This window comes from Grus americana, chromosome Z (genome assembly GCF_028858705.1).
Source record: "Grus americana isolate bGruAme1 chromosome Z, bGruAme1.mat, whole genome shotgun sequence".
In the NCBI taxonomy this organism is placed as follows: domain Eukaryota; kingdom Metazoa; phylum Chordata; class Aves; order Gruiformes; family Gruidae; genus Grus; species Grus americana.
The window spans coordinates 9,593,643-9,611,414 of NC_072891.1; the positions used below are offsets into that span (position 1 = coordinate 9,593,643).

The 17,772-nt window shown below is 41.8% G+C and overlaps 1 protein-coding gene across 12 annotated transcripts in view; it reads left to right on the forward strand.

The window, feature by feature from the left end:
* Nucleotides 1–17,772, forward strand: part of CELF4 (CUGBP Elav-like family member 4) — a 730,009-nt gene that overhangs the window by 687,361 nt on the left and 24,876 nt on the right. For all 12 annotated transcript variants that reach the window (XR_008574695.1, XM_054810355.1, XM_054810359.1 and 9 more), the window contains exon 12: nt 7,606–7,772. Coding sequence is in view for 11 of the 12 variants with exons in the window: in XM_054810355.1 (XP_054666330.1) it covers nt 7,606–7,733 (128 nt within the window). In the remaining variant the exon portion in view is untranslated. The remainder of the gene's footprint in view (nt 1–7,605; nt 7,773–17,772) is intronic.

Sequence of the window (17,772 nt, forward strand, 5' to 3'; positions counted from 1 at the left end):
TCTATTAGAAATTATTTATAGTCTATGGTCAGAAGGCTATTTAACCTTCTCTTTGATAAACTGTGGCAACTCTCACTACTTTTTCAGACTTAGAATTATTCTTGTAGTTCTGAATAATTCTTAAAACTTATGTTTTTAGATAAATCACCAGAACTAGATGCAGAATTCCAGTAAAGATATTTCCGGAGCCATATGCAGAGGTATCATCATGTTGCTACTTCTAGAGGATATTCCCCAGAGACTGGCTTCAGCCCAAGACTTTACTGAATCTTGGGACTTTGAGTATCTCAACATAATCTTGAGAGATCATGTATTTGACTGTTATCACAACACTCACATTCTTCTTAGAAGCGCTGTCTTCTAGTGAAGATTTCCCTTTTTTATAGGTGGCTCGCTTTTTCCTCTGGATACTTGACTTGGTATTTGGTCAGATTAAAATGAAAACTCTTTAACTGAATCCAGCCTACACAGTGACCCAGGTCAACACGACTGACTTCTGTCATTATTTACCACTTCACCATTTTTGTATGAAAGGCAAATTTTACCAATAATTACTTTAGATGTCTTCCAGGTAATGTTAGAGAAACTGAACAGCACAGAGCTTTCAGCATGCTCCTGGAGGAGCCTACTAAAAACTCCTTAATATTGTAAGTCACAATTTACATTTTTTTGGTGGTCTATCTATTATCCAATTTTTAAGAAATTTGATATGGGCTGCTTTCATTTTCTATAAAGACAGGCTCTCTCAAATATTCTAGAAAAGTGTAAGTATATTCTATAAAAAAAAATACTTTATTAACCAAACTTGCAATTTCATGCAATCAGGTTCATTTGATAGATGCTATTTTCCATGAAACCATGATGACTGGTATTGATTGTATACCTTTTAACTCTTTGCCATATCATCTCAGATAGAAAAGTTCATAATTTTACTTAAGCTTATGAAAGATTAACTAAGTTTACCAGGTCATCTGGTTTACAACCTTAAAGATTAATGATAGTTGGGGGTTTTGTTGTTGGTTTGTTGCTTTTTTGGGTTTGGTTTTTTTTTTTTCTGGAACACTTTGAAGGTTTTCTAATATTCCCATAAATTTCTAAAATGGCCCTTAATAGTTCATTAAATTTCTGAGCCAATTCTTTGAATATTCTGAAGTTCCAGTTATCTCATCACGCAGATGCGAAATATTTAATGGTCGTGGTTTAGCATAGTCGTCAGTTACTGACTGTTAATACATTACAAAATAGGTGGATAGATGAATGGATAGATGGATGGATGGATGGGATGGATAACTGGATAGACAAATATCACTTGGACATGATTAAACATCAGTGGAAGGTTAAACATTCCAAAAAGTCATCCAACGCTATTAGACACCGGAAAACAGCTGAAGTGCTATGCCCTTGATCTGCAGACATACTCCTTTATTGAGTATTCCAGTGCCCATAAATCACCTTGCAATACAATACCTTCCAATGCACACATACATTATAGAGCTACTTACATACAGATTGTATCCTGGAATTCTTTGCAGCACTAAAAAATTACAAGACAGCAGCTAGCACATAGTGTAAAGAACATAACAAGGTAAAGACCTTGCAAGGCAATTAAAGTAAAACCTCCATTCTCTGATGAGACTACTAAACATGGAGAAAAAGAAACTAAGCCATCTTAGAAATGAAATGAAATGAAATGAAATATGAAATGAAATGAAATATGAAATGAAATGAAATGAAATGAAATGAAATGAAGTAGCAGGGAAATGCTGAGGTGTAGGTGGACAGGTCCTGATGAGGGAAGAAGAGCAGGAGCTCCTTCCCAGCACCCTTCCCGCAAAGGAGAAGACTCCTGTGATTTGAACGCCTTATCGTTGCTTTCCCAGCAGAAAATGCCTCCCTGACGTTCCTAGATCTCACCCTTCATTGGTTTGTAAAAAAAGAAAGGACGCCATGCACTAAGTGGACAGTTACATTAATAACCAATTATATTAATAACCAATTCCTTAACTACTAACTCAAATGCTTGGGGGAAGGAAAGGAGCAGGGCCTCTGGTCTAACCAATGGCCAATGCTTTCTGAAGCTTCCTCCATCTTAGCATTCTGGCCGAGGCCCTCTCTTACATCCTGTGTAGCAGCACTTTGGGCACAAGGGAAGCAAGGGGCTTGGACTTCTCCTGCGTGACTACCCAGTCCACGTGCACGACATTTCTTGTCTTTCACTACATGGGAATTTACCTTCAGGCTGAGGCAGATCCTTGCTCTTCTGTTATTCTCATTTCCCTCTAGTGAGATGAACATGGATTGAATGCCAAGAGGGAAAAGTTCAGAAGAATGAGATCCTCCCCTTAGCTAGTGACTTTCATAACTGGAGGAACAAGAACTGCCAAGAAAGATCCCTCATGGAAGTCAGACAAATACACTGGCAGCCAGAACCAGAAAAATGTATCTCTGGACTAAAAAAAGCTAATAAGCACCAATGTCAATTTTTTTTGTTGCAATCTCTTGCAAAGTGCTTCTCTGAGATGGTAGTTTTGTGCAGCAAGCATCTCGAACATAGATCAATTAACTCTTCTTAGTTTAAAGTTAAATATTTGTTTCTTTGAGGTTCTTCTTTTCCTTTCCATTGCCAGAGACCACCCTAATTACATGAGTGGACGTGCTGTAGGACCATCTGCCCCCAGTTCAGGAGTCTGGATCAAAAGCTTGCGTCTAGACTTGTCATTCACCGTGGTCTTGACTTCTGATTTAGGGGATGCTCAGTGTAGTTACCAAGCATTGGGCTCCATCCAGAGGAAAGCTTCTGCTGAAGAGAGGCAGCATGTTATTCCAACCTGGTAGCAGATCATTAAAAGGCTGTTTTGTACATTAACCGCTAATTCTCCTTGCAGCATGCAAACAGCAACAGAAAACTCAAAAAGACCAATTAGGAATCCATGGGAACCTAACGATGTGCTCATTCAGGATTGCACTTAGTGCACAAACTGATTCATGGCAATGCAGAAACACTACTCACTGTGAATGAAAAGTTTACAGTTGCAAAACAGTCTTCAAATGCACTCTGAGATAGATTGCTAATTCCCTTCTTTATCGTCTCAGCTGATTAAAATAGAGAAACAGCCCTTGAGTAATATGAGTTACATAAAGTCATTGGTGATCATGCTGGCATCATGAGAAGGGCATAAAGCTCCCTCAGCATGCCCCACTACCGAGGTTTCCTGTGGAAGAAATGGGGATAAACCAACAGGCAAAGAGCAGGTCAGAAGTCATGGAGTCCAACATCAGTACCTTCCTGGAAGATGCTGTGCAGAAGCAGGAAGATTAGATGCCATGAGCCGCAGTCCTAGCAGATTTCTTCATTCTTTGCTGCTTTGATAAATCATTTATTAGAACAGCCTTTTTACATAATCCCTGGGGGAAAAGAAAAAAAAAAAGAAAAAGAAAAAAACCACCACATCTCCCCCATAAAATAGATTTATCACAAAATCCTGTCCTCCTACCAACCATCTTCAGACCAGAACATATATTTCTCTGATTATTAATTAACTGATGCACAGAAACAGCTTCAAGCTTTTTAACCTCTCCCTTTCTCTTTTGTCCTTCAAGAGTGTAGATGACAATGCAGGGGTGGTGTTCAACACGCAGATAGCTTCTTGAGCAACTGTAGTACTATCATCATGCTTTGAGCCCTATAGTCACGGGCCTAAACATTAAAGCCATTCAGAAAGCAAGTATTCAAGCTATTTTCCCAGTACATACATTCTGTTCCTAGTCATACATGTTTAAATCTGGCATAGCACCATTAACACTGCTGACATTGACATAGAGAAACAAAGAGGGTTAACTGCCAAGAGTGCACATAACAAGAACAACAAATAATCTGCCAGTGGGTATTTAACCTGAAAAGAGAAAGGAATATGATATTGTTAGCACAGCTTGTCTGTCTGTCTGTCTGGCTACCCCTTACCACTGTGACATCTCAACTCTCAGGATAAGCCATAGCTTTTAATTTTTTTTTTTTTTTTTCTGGAGTCCATCCAAATACCCTCAACAATATGAATTACAACTCCACATGAATAACAGGAAGGGGGAGAGCCAAATACACCAGAAACTTCTGGGCATATCGAGTCCCCTGAAACTCAAACATTCAAAGCTAGAGGAATTAGCTGCTCTGTCCCTAGAATGTGGTCATATGTAAAATACACAATTATTGGCATTTGCCCTCCTCCTTCTCTCTCTCCATCCCTCCCACCCAGCCCCTCCACCCTCAGCAGCCAGCCAGTGGAGGTTTTCATATTACAGCAGTGGATACCAGAATAACTAAGGACAGAAAAATAAACAATCCAAATCTGGTCTAAATCTGTAGGCAACTAATACCAATAGCAACAGAGTGCAACTCCCAGCTTCATTATCTGGTCTAAATGAAAGATAGTGAGCAAATGTACTTCTGATCTCTCTTATTAGTCCCATTTGTTAAAATGCTGTATTATTTACAACTTTGCACAGAATGAGGAAATGGCCTGAGAAATCCATCTCAAAAGCAAAGTGATGATAAAAACTAGCGTAGCTTTGTGAGCTTATCTAAAGGCAAGGTTCTTGCAGAGGTATAACTGTATCAGCATCCCAGCACCACGGCTTATCAGCCAACTAAAGGTCTAGTTTTGGCAAAAGTAGACAAATAGTAGACTTGCAGCACGTCTGGTGGGATTTGCTTGCATTAGGAGTTTGATTCAGCAATTAACGTCACTGCAGAATCAGGTAAATCCCACAATAGAGGTACCTCGATTTAAGTTAGGTGCCTGCCTTCATTGCAGTCAGCACTGGTCCCTAATACCAGCCAGTGGGACTTGATTCACTTGAGCGCAGCTAGGAGTGTCCTGAAAAAAGAGAGAAATCATGTCCTACACTCCACTAACTATATTGGCTAGACCTCCACTGATTATTTTAGGATCCCAAGGTGATTTGATTACAAATGGATGCATGTGTAGACACACTCTAGATGCGTATGCTTAGTTAGTAGGAGGTACATTGCAACAGGACCAGTTACAAGAGCGGAAATCAAAGTTCACAAGCAAGCTAGGTTCCCTAAAGATGCGATATAAGCAATTATCCAGCTGCAGCCAACTCAGCTTTGATATTTGGTAGCTGTGTATATATTAGTAAAGTAAACATACCTGGCACTTTCCCCTAGCACTGCGGCCAGCTGGCACAGAATGGCCCACACCCAAACTATTACATTCTCTTACTTTCCAGAATATCATGGCCATATCCAAGCTAACTACTGAAAACAGCCTCTGTTCTGTGCTAATACGCTGACTTTGTCCAGGAATTGTTTGGAGTTAGGCACAAGCCAAAACTATGTCAAGCACCTTTCTAAAAATTCAGTACAGATGATTGGCTTCTGCTTTCTCTGAACTTGCCTGGCACAGTTTTAGTTTGCTGTAGCTCATGGGTCTTGGACAGGAGTATTAGCAGTCCAGAGGTGATTTTAAAAAGAACTGGCTTTTACTACAGTCTATATTCAAAGATGTGAGGTAGCTAGACAGAAAATTTCAAGTGGAAGATCAAGGAAAACATTTCGAAGGGATCTTCCAGCAGTATTTAAAGACTGAATCAGCTCAGGTGAAATCAGGAGGTGTTTACTTTGTTTCTTTGCTGAGATCAAATCATAGGACCTTGTTGACTGATAGATTATTTAACTAGTCAAATGTAAACTGGGAACATTACCAGGTTCTCACTGGCTAATAAGTGATTGCAGAAGCAGATACATTACCATTGAATAATACCCCAGCTTATTACTCATCATAACTCTCCACTTTCTGTCTAAAGATTGATGACTGCTGTGAGGCTGGAGCAACACTTTTGCTCACATCTTCAGAGCTGCAGTGTTGGTACCTCCTCATGCAGGTGGTTGGCAGGAAAACTGCATGGACAGCCAGTTACTTGGAGCCACGGCTTCAAGAGGAGAGGACAAAGAGGGATGCCTGTTTATTCCATGGGCCCCCCTCTTAAAACCACATCTGCCATTCTCAGTAAACCTGTTGTCTCACTTTGAGGCCAAGACCATAGCTTTTATGACTTCTCATAAACTTACATTGTTAGCCAAAGGCAGGGAGTACAGTTTCAATGCAAGAGTGAGAATGTGTGCTTGCATATATGTGCATGTGTACGTATGCCTTTTTCAAATGCAAGCCACCCTGTGTCATCTGTGAGACTTGCTTTCGAGAAGGAACTAGACCAGGGAGGTGGCGCTGCTGAATGCATTCCCAGTACGGCCCAAAGCTGTAAGCCATGCCTGGTGCTGCTGTCAGGAGCAGGTGTATACCTGGCAGCAAATGTTCAGCATTAGGTTTTTGAGGGGCTCTCAAACTGTCTCTTCATTTCAGCCTGTCTATTGAGAGACACTGGTTTCCTAGGGTTGATTTGTGCTGCCAGAGCTTTGCAGGGGTGGGAAAACAGATGGCTTTGTCTGGACTGCAGGCTGGTCCAGGCTAGTCTTACCCAGGGTTTGTGCTCAGAAATGTTGGCACACAGGGACATTTTTGGCAAAGGTATCAGAGGCAATTCTTATACAATGTGATGGCCCCCCGACTCACTAATATCTCGGACCCATGGTCACTCCAGCTAAAGTCATATACAGTCTGGGTAACTGAGGCCTTTTCCTGAAGCTCACGTAAAAAGAAGATGAAGAAAAAAAAAATAAACCCACATGGAAAATCCTCCCCAAAGTTGAATGTGTTAGATGCATTGCATTCTGCATGGTTCTGACCTATCTTGGCTCTTCAGATCCCCAGAAAGTGAGTCTTCCATTGAGACAAAGAATGTCATTTTAGGTGGCCTGTAAATACAATATTCAGTCACTATAGGTGTTTCTGCTGCTGGATGCACCTCATGGCTGTTTGGATGATTTGCTACTTGTGGAAACTGTGTTAGGAAAGCACTAGTGTTCATTTTTCTCAACCTCAGAGTCAACAGAAAGGCTGCAGTAATTGCCAGTTAATAAAGCTCCTCATATTGCTTAAGTGGCCAACAATCAAACTATTCATGCCAATGAATACCATAATGGAGAACTTATTAAATTCACATTTTACTTATATTGCCATAATAAGGAAGTAGCAGTAGGTATATCAGGTTCTTTTCATTGTGAATATCAGAAGGCAAAGGAAAGGTTATGTTGGTGAGTGAAGGAGAGCCTAGAGATTTACCCCAGTCATGATGGAGAGAAAGAGAGCCAGACAGAGTGCCTTGAGACCATGCATCACATCTGCTGACACCCTGCTCAAAGGTGACCCAAACCTTGTGTGTGCTGGTACTGTGGCACCAGCATTTGAATCCCTGTGCTTCACACAGTCTTGTGTCCAAACTGGCACTCAGACCAGGTGCTGCGTCCTGGGACACTAATCTGTAACAACCCCTCCTACCCTTTGTCCCCCATTGGCAACCATCCTCTCCTCACTCACCTGCCCACCCGCCCAGCCTTCTACCTGCTTGCTCCCTCCCTCCCGCCGCCCTCACCCCTCTCCCCATGTTCATTCTCAGTGGTCGTTGCATGTACGTGCCTTGGCTCCCTTCTGCTCATTAAGCTTCCTGCCTTGCCTCATGTTTTGACAGGTTTTGTGAGTTTTGACAATCCTGCCAGTGCCCAAGCTGCTATCCAGGCTATGAATGGCTTCCAGATTGGCATGAAGAGGCTGAAGGTGCAGCTGAAGAGGCCAAAGGATGCTAATCGTCCCTACTGAAGAGTTGTGGGAACCACTGGATACAAAGCACTAGCACAGGTAACTGCATGGGAAAGAGGGTGTCAGCTGTGGTTGTAGCCTCTCTTTGTGTTGTAGACCCTCAAAAAGATTCAGCTCCGTGACTCTCTAGCTTCTGCCTCTTTCACTTAGGCCTCTGTCTAGAGCCACACTGCACAGATACGCACCCACACATAAACCAGGAACTGTTTGTGTGTGCGTCTCTTTAGAAAAAGAGGTGGAAGGATGCTTAACGAGGGACAAGCCAAGTTCCCCAACCCAGAGGCATCCTGCATGTCTAGAAAGTCTTCCTGGTCACTAGAGGAGAGCCAGCAGCTGTCCTGATTCCCCTTGCTCAGCCAAAGAGAGCATTTCTGGTGGCTGAAGAAAATCTGCAATTAAGAGATGGGACTGGGCTGCAGTATAATCCCAGGTGACTGGACTGGGACAGTGTCTGTCTCAATAGCTCTGTGTTGCAAACGTTTCAAAGCATTCTTCATTCTTCATGCGGTATAGTCTGTATCCAATTTCATCCCAGCATAATAACTTTATGTAAATATGTCTCCCTGACAACTAAATAACCCCTAATTTCTTTCTTCCTAAGCCCAAGAAATTAATAGAAGGATCGAAGCTCGCTTCTTGCTCAGTTACTGTTAACTTCTGCGTGTAGATAAACCCCAACCAAAGCCAAGGAAGCTTTGCTTGAGTGAGGACTTAGACAAATATGAACGAGGGTCTCATTGTTAGACTCATGTACCTTTTGTTGTTGGAAAGGAGCCAGCTTGGTGCTCCAAGGGAACTTCTAATACATGTAACAGTGTCAAAAATATCAAAAGCAGCAGCTTGTTTTGTTGGAATCCCAGCCTATCAGCAATAACAAAAATGGAGATGTTTCCAAAAATGGAAATATTTTCCACTGCTGGCTGGCTTTTCCATTAGATAATTCTTCGAGAAACAGAAATATAAACCCATATGTGTTACAGAGATAGGAACTCTTCCTGCTGTTAAAATTGTTCCACACCAGAGTTTCCCCAACAAACCCAGTACTCAGGGTAGCCTTAAGCTGCAACAAGCAGTTTGAACTCCCAAATTAGTGACAGAGAGAAGAGTTAGGTGAACTTTCAAGGCCATTATATCTATGTCTATAATTCAGTGATTTTGATTCAGGTCTCTTTTGACGCATCTAAGGTACAGGCAGGAAATCCCTATCTTCAACCTTCCCAAAGAACTACAAACTGTTCTAATTTTTCACTGATATCTCTAATATCTTTGGAAAATGTATTGTTCCAGTCTTCAGAGCAGTATCCTTTCCACTGAGAATTAAGGAATGGGATCAAAATGTCTTTGAAAGTGGTGCTGCACTGAAGACAACATAAAGCAGATTAAGAAATCTTTCAATAAACATACTAGGTGCATGTGCAAGATACAGCCTCCGTAGTTTAGATTCTCCTTTATACATGACTAGATGAAGATAACTGTCAATGCATTTTCCCTCTTCAAAAACCTCTTTTCTTTTCCTTGCTTATGACAAGGCCTCTTGGAAGCTTGAAACCAAAATGTGTTTCCATATCCAAATGCTTTTTGCTTCATCACACTGGCTTTTTACTGCAGGTTTTGCTGTGGGAGAGCGGGAGATGCATGCATGCAATTTTGTTAAAGCAGGAACTGTCTTTGTTGGGGAGATTTTCAATAACAACTGCAAAGGGGTTGAGGAACACAAGCGTCTCCCTAGTTTGACACCAAGCAATAGCTTTATATCGTAGCATAGCAGCGATCACTGAGGATATGCTTGTTTCTTATGGTCATGTAGGAAAGTGCAAGGCTGTAAACACCTGTGCTGTTAAAGGTTCACTGGTATGAGTCTATGGTGTTTTCACTATCATGGATCATGATGAAGTGTTCTGCCTCTACCTTTTCATGATCAGACTGATGCTGAGGTCTCAGCTTGTTTCCTATAAAAAGATTACTTAGTAGTAGGACTAAGATATGTTGTTTGTTTTGGGTTTTATTTCCCCCAATAAATTATATAAAAAGAAATCAGCTGGTAAAATGGCAATAAAATTCCATATCTCTCAGAGCATTTTTTCTCTTTCCTGCAAAGCAGTAGAATGGTCTTGAGTTGTTACCTGTAAACAGGAAGTCCTTTAGCCTTCCTGGCTTTTACTTTGATTTTAATGCTCTATTGTCCAGCAAAATCAGTTCAGTTGTTACCACCAGATCACTTCCATCCTCTGCTCACTGGAGCCTTTATTAGATGTACAGACAGTCCCTATCATAACGAGGTAGATGCAGCTCAGAGATCCTTATTCTCTTGTAGACTCCCACCTTGGTGGGAAGAGCTGAAGAAGTTGAGGGAGATGAACATGTACCTGTATTTTAGCAGAAGAGAGGTCTCCAGGAAAAAAGTTTTGTGTGGGTTTTTTTGCACCTAACAAAAGGGATTGGCCAAATGCTTGTGGCCCCAGAAGGACACAGAAGGAGCATATCCCAGGGAAGGATCTGATTTAGCACAGGGACTACCATGCCGGATTAGACTGGAGAGGACACTTGGTGACAGCAAGGATACTCAGAAGCTCAGAAGGTCTTAGATCCAGCTCTTTCTTCAGCTCATCTGTTTTCCAGTGCGCAGAAACATCCATACCAGCACTCTAGCGGCAGACAGAGGATTTTTAGTAGTGATGGCCACAAGTCAGCAGAGGGCTAAGCCCTCTGTAATAAGCCTTACTTAGAGATAGGTCAGTTCTTCTTGGCTCAGCACGGTGTCATTGTACCCCCACGGCAGGCTTGATGTGCAACTTCCAGTCAGCCTCTGAAATACTACTGGATTTCTCTGACTTGCCCACTCAGTAGACAGCGTCATTACTGCAACAAGAAGTTTCCTAAAAACACTAGGACAGAAGCCAGCTAGGCCCATGGGTACAGCACAGACAGCTATTACAAAGCGTGAGAGCAGGCAGCTCCCTTAACTAGCAGAAACACAGTAACTCCTGTATGTTTTTTATCTAGTTTTACTTTAGTTGCAGCTCTTCAGGGTCCTTAATTCCAGTTTGAAGCATGTGCATAACCATACTGACATCAGGGCAATTACTCATGTACTTCAAGAGGATGCTCAAGAAACTTTTTAATTAGGATTTTTCTAAAGAAGAGCTTTGTTTTATTGAACTCCTTTCCAAAAATAAGAAGCTGCCAACAAAAACACAAGCAGCACCCAGTTTGATGTAAGCCACCAGAGTGCTTTTTCCTAACCAAGAAAGAAAGATCTTCACTCAATTTTAATTCTGGATGCACTTTTGCTTTTTTTAACTTATAAATCTCCCTTTCGGGACACATGCAGCCTTGGCCACAGTGATTTGAAGTTCTTTGTTTTCTTTGCGAGTGCTCTAAAGTTGCTGTCAAACACTGAAAGGGTCTCTGTGATGTGGCAGATAAGCCCACAAGCTGCTGCAAGCAAACCCCTGAAGAATTCAGATGGCAAAATGTTTCCAAAATGGCTGCCTCTGTTCTTTTTTTTCATTATAATTAAAGAGGTGGTTGTAGGAAAGAAAAAAGGGGGAGGGGGGGGAGAGAAAGCAAAAGTAGGAGAGTGGGATAATTTGAGGCAACTCTGCCAAAATCAATATATTCTATTACAAATCCCCCCTCAGGACTAGGAAGCAAGGATTCGGAGGCACTTCATGTGTCTTTCAGATAGTAAATGCACAAAATAATGAAGAAAAACCCACCCTGAAATCCATAGCTCCCTTGGGCAGCCATTCCTAGGAGGTCTTAAGTACCCTGTGATATGGCAAAGTTGTGGGTACAACCTGCAGTGCCTGGGGGTGTGTGCGAGCCCTCTGCATGGCCAGCACCACGGAGGACTGCTAGGATGGGCAGGAAGACAAGCTCCTCTGATCCTCCCCATGGGAGCAGAACCGATCAGTGTGATTCCAACCTTCTGCACTGGGTCTCGAAGCTAGTTCCTCAGTGCCCCATCCATTCTAAGTCAGTTGTAGCCATGATAGGACAATATTGCCTAGAAAACCCATAATTCACAGCTCTTCCAGTATTAAGGACTTAAGAGAGCAGCACAGAAGCATCCAACTGATAGATCAATAAAAAACATTGCACAGAAGAGCAGTGAAAATCCTGTCCATTCCCCCTTCTGTGGCTTCATTGCGGTCACTGATCATTAGCAATGTGTTATTTACCACCTCAGATGTTCTGCTGTTGAAGGGTTTTTTTAAAGCTAAAGATGGAGAGATGTTTGGGGTGGGACTAACCTGGAGCACTGACTGGCATGAAACTGAGTGAGACAAAGTGAGTGTGAGTGAGACAAACTGAGTGAAGCAAAAGTGAAGCAGAAGAGTGGGGAAAAAAAAAAGGTGACAGTAAGATGGGGAGGGGGGGGTCAGCTGTGCTCCTAAGAGTAGTGGCAAAATATTAAAAGCATTCATTGTCCAGGCAATCAGCTTCTCCAAAATGCCAGGTGAAATAATATAGGCTAAACCTCGAATACAAAAAAAAAGATGTTCAGGTCCTCCTTCACAGTTTCTTTAACATGCATTGATGTGTGGTTTATTGCAGAAGATGCGAGATGCTCGTTTTTGCAGCTAGCTGGAATAGGTGACATTTTTTCCCAGAGAAAATTTTTTTTTTTCCCCATATGTGTTTTCCTTTTTCTGTGCTCTGATAAGAGACAAAACCAAAAACCACCTCATTTTAAAGCAGACATTATCAGCCAAAAATAAAACAAACAACCAAAATTTCAAATTCTCATAAACAAAAAGATGTAGATTGAAAATTTCTGGCTGTCTCTTGTCATTTCAGGTTGCTTCAATGCAAAGTCTAATGAAAGTGTATTTTTTACTGAATTTTGGGTTGATGATCCCTCTCAGATAGGCTTGTATTACCTCCAGTGAGAGGGTATTCTGCAGTTGCATTGATCTCACTGTTGACTATTAAGTTGTTCATCTTGAGACTCAGACTAAATATCCTTTATCAGGACCTAATTCCATTTCTTGTAGTTATGCCTCCTACAATCATGCTAACCAATTCCTCTTCCTCCTGCACAGATTATTGTCATTTCCCTTCACTTAGATCATTTAGGACTTGCTTACATTATGGAAATTTGCAGTAGTATAATTACATCAAAACAGTACTCCAGCACAAGCTTTAATATGAGTGAATAGGGTGAGAACAAAATCAGCACAGCTTCATTTGGGAAAGTCTGTTTAGGTACTAGAAAAACATCAGCTCAGCCAATTTTTTTTTTTCTTTGAATTACTTTTGCTTTTAATTTCCACTCACAAGCGTGATTAAATTAAATGTCCCTCACTGTGTTTGTAACCCAAACTTTGAGCTGTTGTGCTCGTACATGAGAGAATGGAAGTGAATGTTACTGGGGAGGCTGAAACAGAACTACTGAAGGTGTTTTCAAACCTGACAAGGAAACCTTTTTCTGTCTGATCATTTTTAACCTGTCTGCCCATTTAAATTACTAATAACTTTATTATGGTAAAATTCTCATGTCTGTTCCATAAACCACAGTTTCAATACCAGAGCATGCAAAATCCCATTTGCTAATTATTGTAGTTATTCTAAGATTGGCACACAATATAACGCACTGATGGAAAACGACAATAATTAATTACTGCATTTACTCCAAAATTACAATCAGTAATTACTGCTCTGAGACTGAATTCCATTCAGCAATATTTGGAACTTGTTCTTCCTCAAAGCAGGGCAGCTTTTCAGGAGTATTGCTGTGTTTGCATCTAAATGAGTCCATATAGGTCATTAACAGATCCGCACTATATGTCATGGGACTGATAGAGCAGCACAATGCAATACCATAACACTTTCCTTCAGTTCAGAGCATGAATTCTTCATCAAAACCCATGCCCCCATTTTTTTTAAATGTTAGATAATGCAATTATTTCAGAATTAAATAATAGATACGAAAGTAGCCTCCCATTTCTCATCCCACTGTGATGTAGTAGATACTGATGCCCTAAAGAAAACTTTTGGAGGCTTGTGAGAACTTTTCCCAATGACTCAGCCAGGAAAGAGTCTGCTGAGTTGTCCCTACTGTGAAAAGACCAGGAACTGGGTATGGCTGTGCCACCTTCAAAGGCTTCCAACAGCAAAAACCCCCCAAAACCCCAGGGTTTACTGGAGGGTGGTAGTGTTGTATTCAGCCACTTGACAAATAAGATTACTATGGGATTTCATATGGATGATGTCATGCGAATTACCTGACTAGGTCAGATTTAGAGCATTTCTGAGCCAAATGGTGTGAGGTTTGATTGCATCAGTTAATAGGCAGCTGCAGTAACCTGAAGGCACTAGCATTCAAAGGAAATTTTTTGTTAGGTTTATCCAGCACAGAGATCTGCTGGGACAGTGCATGAGGAACTGCAACTTCAAGAAAAACTGGAAAATATAGACAAAGGAAATAGATGTTTTAAGCAGCAGTGATTTGAAACAAGAGCCAAAGAGATGGAAAAACACAGGAGACACCCATAGCCAAAATGTTTGTTCCAGCAGCAGCAAACATTGACAGAATGCAATCCTCTGCTAAATAAAAGAGGTGCAAAGAGAATGGGAGAGGGGAAAGACCCACAATGAAAGAGGCTTGTGACAATCCAGGATGAAGTTTAAAAAGTGTGGTCATTTTCCTAGAGGACCTTCAACGAAGTGACAAGTCAGCAAAATTTTTTGATACTAGTGCACTGGGGAGAGCAGTACCCACTAATAAGTGGACAGGAAAGAAGCATGTTATCAATTGGCAAATGCCAGTACTTGGGGAGAGAGCAAAGGGCAAGTCATTTAGAGCTCAGTGTATGAGACCACAAAGTATGGACAGTATAGACCAAAGGAAGGGAAGAGTCCTCTGGCCCTAAGGAAAGGTGAATTAGTGGAGAAGGTTAACGTGGGAAACTGCAAATTCCCAATAAAGTCAAAGTTGCAAGTCAGCTCCAACACATGCTTCACACGACTCAGGTCACTTGTGTAGCATTGATCAGTAAGCTGAAAATAATCTGGTCTTTTTGCCACTGACCTTTGAGAGCAACTGCAGGACCATGAATTGAAGCTGTATGGGGTACTGTTTGTCACTTACACTGTAGGTATAAAGAAAAGGGAGGCTAAAAACTCCATGAAATTTACTCTGCAGGGGAAAACTGCTACAGGAGTTGGCAAGAATATTAATAAGGGGTTGCAGAGTGCTCCATCAATGTGAGCACCTTAAATTGATGTCCTTATGGTTTGGAAGGCATATACAATCAGCTGCACTAGAACACTGTTTCTCATTCCCACAGTTATACCCAGTGATATATCAAATGCAATAATTGCATATTTGAATAATTCATGGGTACGGTAACTTTGGCCGGATACAAATGAATATCAAAACTCTGGTTTCTGAAGTGTTTGATTCAGCTGTAGCAGAGAATTGAAGGTTTACGGTACAAACCCAGTTTCTCAGGTGTCTTTCGTCCTGCCCTGTGACTGCAGTTAGAGAAAAGGCAGCTTTTATTTCAAATGGGTCATTTTTCCACTTAGTTGAGCTTCATCCAACCTTTTTGAAATATTGGGTAGAAGGCTGAGCTGGAGGGGAAAGGAGAACAGCAGTCAAGTCATTTCCCAACCAAGAAGCATAGTGAATGAAAACTCAATGCTCTGCCTGGAAAGGTACTAACCACAACCATGATCAGGTGCAGTTCTCGGGCAGCGTCAGTCACCAGCTCCTCTGAAGTCAGTGAAGTGACACTGATTTATGGCAGCCAAGGATTCAGGCCCACTATTACTTATTTAACTCTAAATGTTCTCCTGGCAGAGATGCTTCAATTATTTGCAATTCTAGAGGGAGACACACTGTCACCATTCTGGCCATTTTAGTCTTTTTAGAGGAGACACTAGGGAATGAACATGCCTTTCTCCAAACACATCCCCATGGCTTATTTTAAAAATCCCTTTATACAACAATGACTTACAAACAGAAGAAATTCTCTTGCATCCCTGGAAAGCTGCAGTTGAACACTCAAGTGATCCTCTTTAGAAAGCAGATTTCTCCAATTATCAGGAGAAATATTCTCTTTCCCTGCCTCTTCAGATGTCTCCTTTTTCCTGCGTAGGACAGATCCAGCAGCTTGTCTGTCTGAAGCATCCATACTATGCAGAGCAGGATAACTCTTTAAAATCCTCACAGCAATGAGATGTCTACCTTTGAGATTTCTGGCTATATGAGATTCAATGCTTGAAGCCAACGGACATGTTTTGGTTTATTTGAGTGTGTTGTAGACGAGGGCCCTGGTTGTCATAGTAGAGTGGTGTAATATAATATCTGTCTTAAAAAGCAGATTGTTCCAAAAGAAAATAGGTTGTCATTACCTGGATTTCTAAGGATTTGGAAATGATTGGGCCATGAAACCCATAGGCTGTGCAGTCAGATACAAATTTGTTTTTGCTGGATAAGATTCTTTTTTTCTCCCATCCTGAAGCATCTTCACTCATCAGCAGAGGATACATCCCATCTCCCGTGAGATACAACAAGTGAATGCTTTCCATGCTCTTTATTTTCCCCCGTGCATTCTCTTTGCATGGCACACATTGCTCCACCACGGCAGACTGGGTGCTGGGAAAGGGAACCAGGCAAGCAGCCCAACAACTGCTCTAGGAAACTGGGCTCTTACATGTAAATTCCTAAGAGATTTGGTGCACTCAGAAGGGGGTGCTGTGTATTTGGGGGTTTTCTGTCTTCTGCTCTTAGCTTACAAGGGCATAATTTGGTACAGACCATACAGAACTTATTAGACAAAATCCCATCAAGGAATTCATATAGGTCTTTTTCCTGTTCCCTGTAAAGACCAGTATAATGCAATTTAGAGAAAGGTGCACAGATCCTGATTTGGAGTAAAGGAATACCTTGGTCCCAAAGAACCATCCCTAAACTTAAACCTGAATGTAGGAATTAACCCTCAGCAGGTGGCTTTGTTGAGGACCGTGCTCAAGGGCTGTTAGTAAAGGCAAATGGACTGGCACCATGGCTGGCCTTGAGGTCTTTTCTCTTTCACCACAGCCCCACTTCCTGACAGTCTGGCTTCTGGTTCAGTGTACTGCTCAGGATTAAACTGAAAATAATTTCTTCCTTGAGAAATGTTCTAGAATGAGTCGTCCGGAGGATCACAGGTAGCTGGAGAAGTGCTGGGCATGCCCTTCACCTGAGATAAAAACAGGCTTTAACAGGGCGATGATGATTTGTGCCACCTAAAGACCTGTTGTGGGATTTGGCCACTTATGCTCAGGGAGCAGAAATCTTCTGCTTTTTCTCTTCTGATCTTTCAAATTGCCTCTGTAATTTTTCCCCAAGTTATGTGTGCTCAGTGTGTTCTGTCGATGTGAGAAGTGGTAATGTCACTCTGCTAGGAGTTTTATGGTTCACAGAAGGTAGGATTTGTATTGAGATAGACAGATAGATGGATGTCTGGTGCCTGAACACAACGTATTACAGAGATTGACCCAAAATTTTCAACACTAAAATCCCAAATGATAGACTGAGGGGATCTCTGTCTGGGAGATTTCAGATGGATTTTATCTCTTTTCTCTGATTAATACAAGCCTTTAAAAGCATATCATCCCTGTCCCTTTGCCCAAATAATTGGAGAAGATCAGAGTAAAGAAGGATCAATAGCAAATAAGTAGTCTACATTTTCTCAGGTGTCAATGTAACGGAGGTCAGACATGGCACACTGGGAAGGGAAGAATACACAGTCAGGAGGGTCTGGTTTGCATTCAGATAAGGACTGTTCGTCCTGACGGAGAAGGTGAATCCTGTTGCCCACACAGCTAGTAAAGACAGGAAAGGTAGCAGTGATGCTCATGTCCCACCGACAAGCCAGGCTCAGGGACACACTGAGATCTGGGCTCTCTCTGTACGTGAGGGGGGAATGGAAAGGAGCAGAAGCGCCGGCTGACGGGAGCAGTAGGGACACCACCCTGCCAAGCTGCCTGTGGAGCCCGGAGCTGCCTCCTAATGAAGGCGAGCGGCTGGTCACAACTGGAGGCG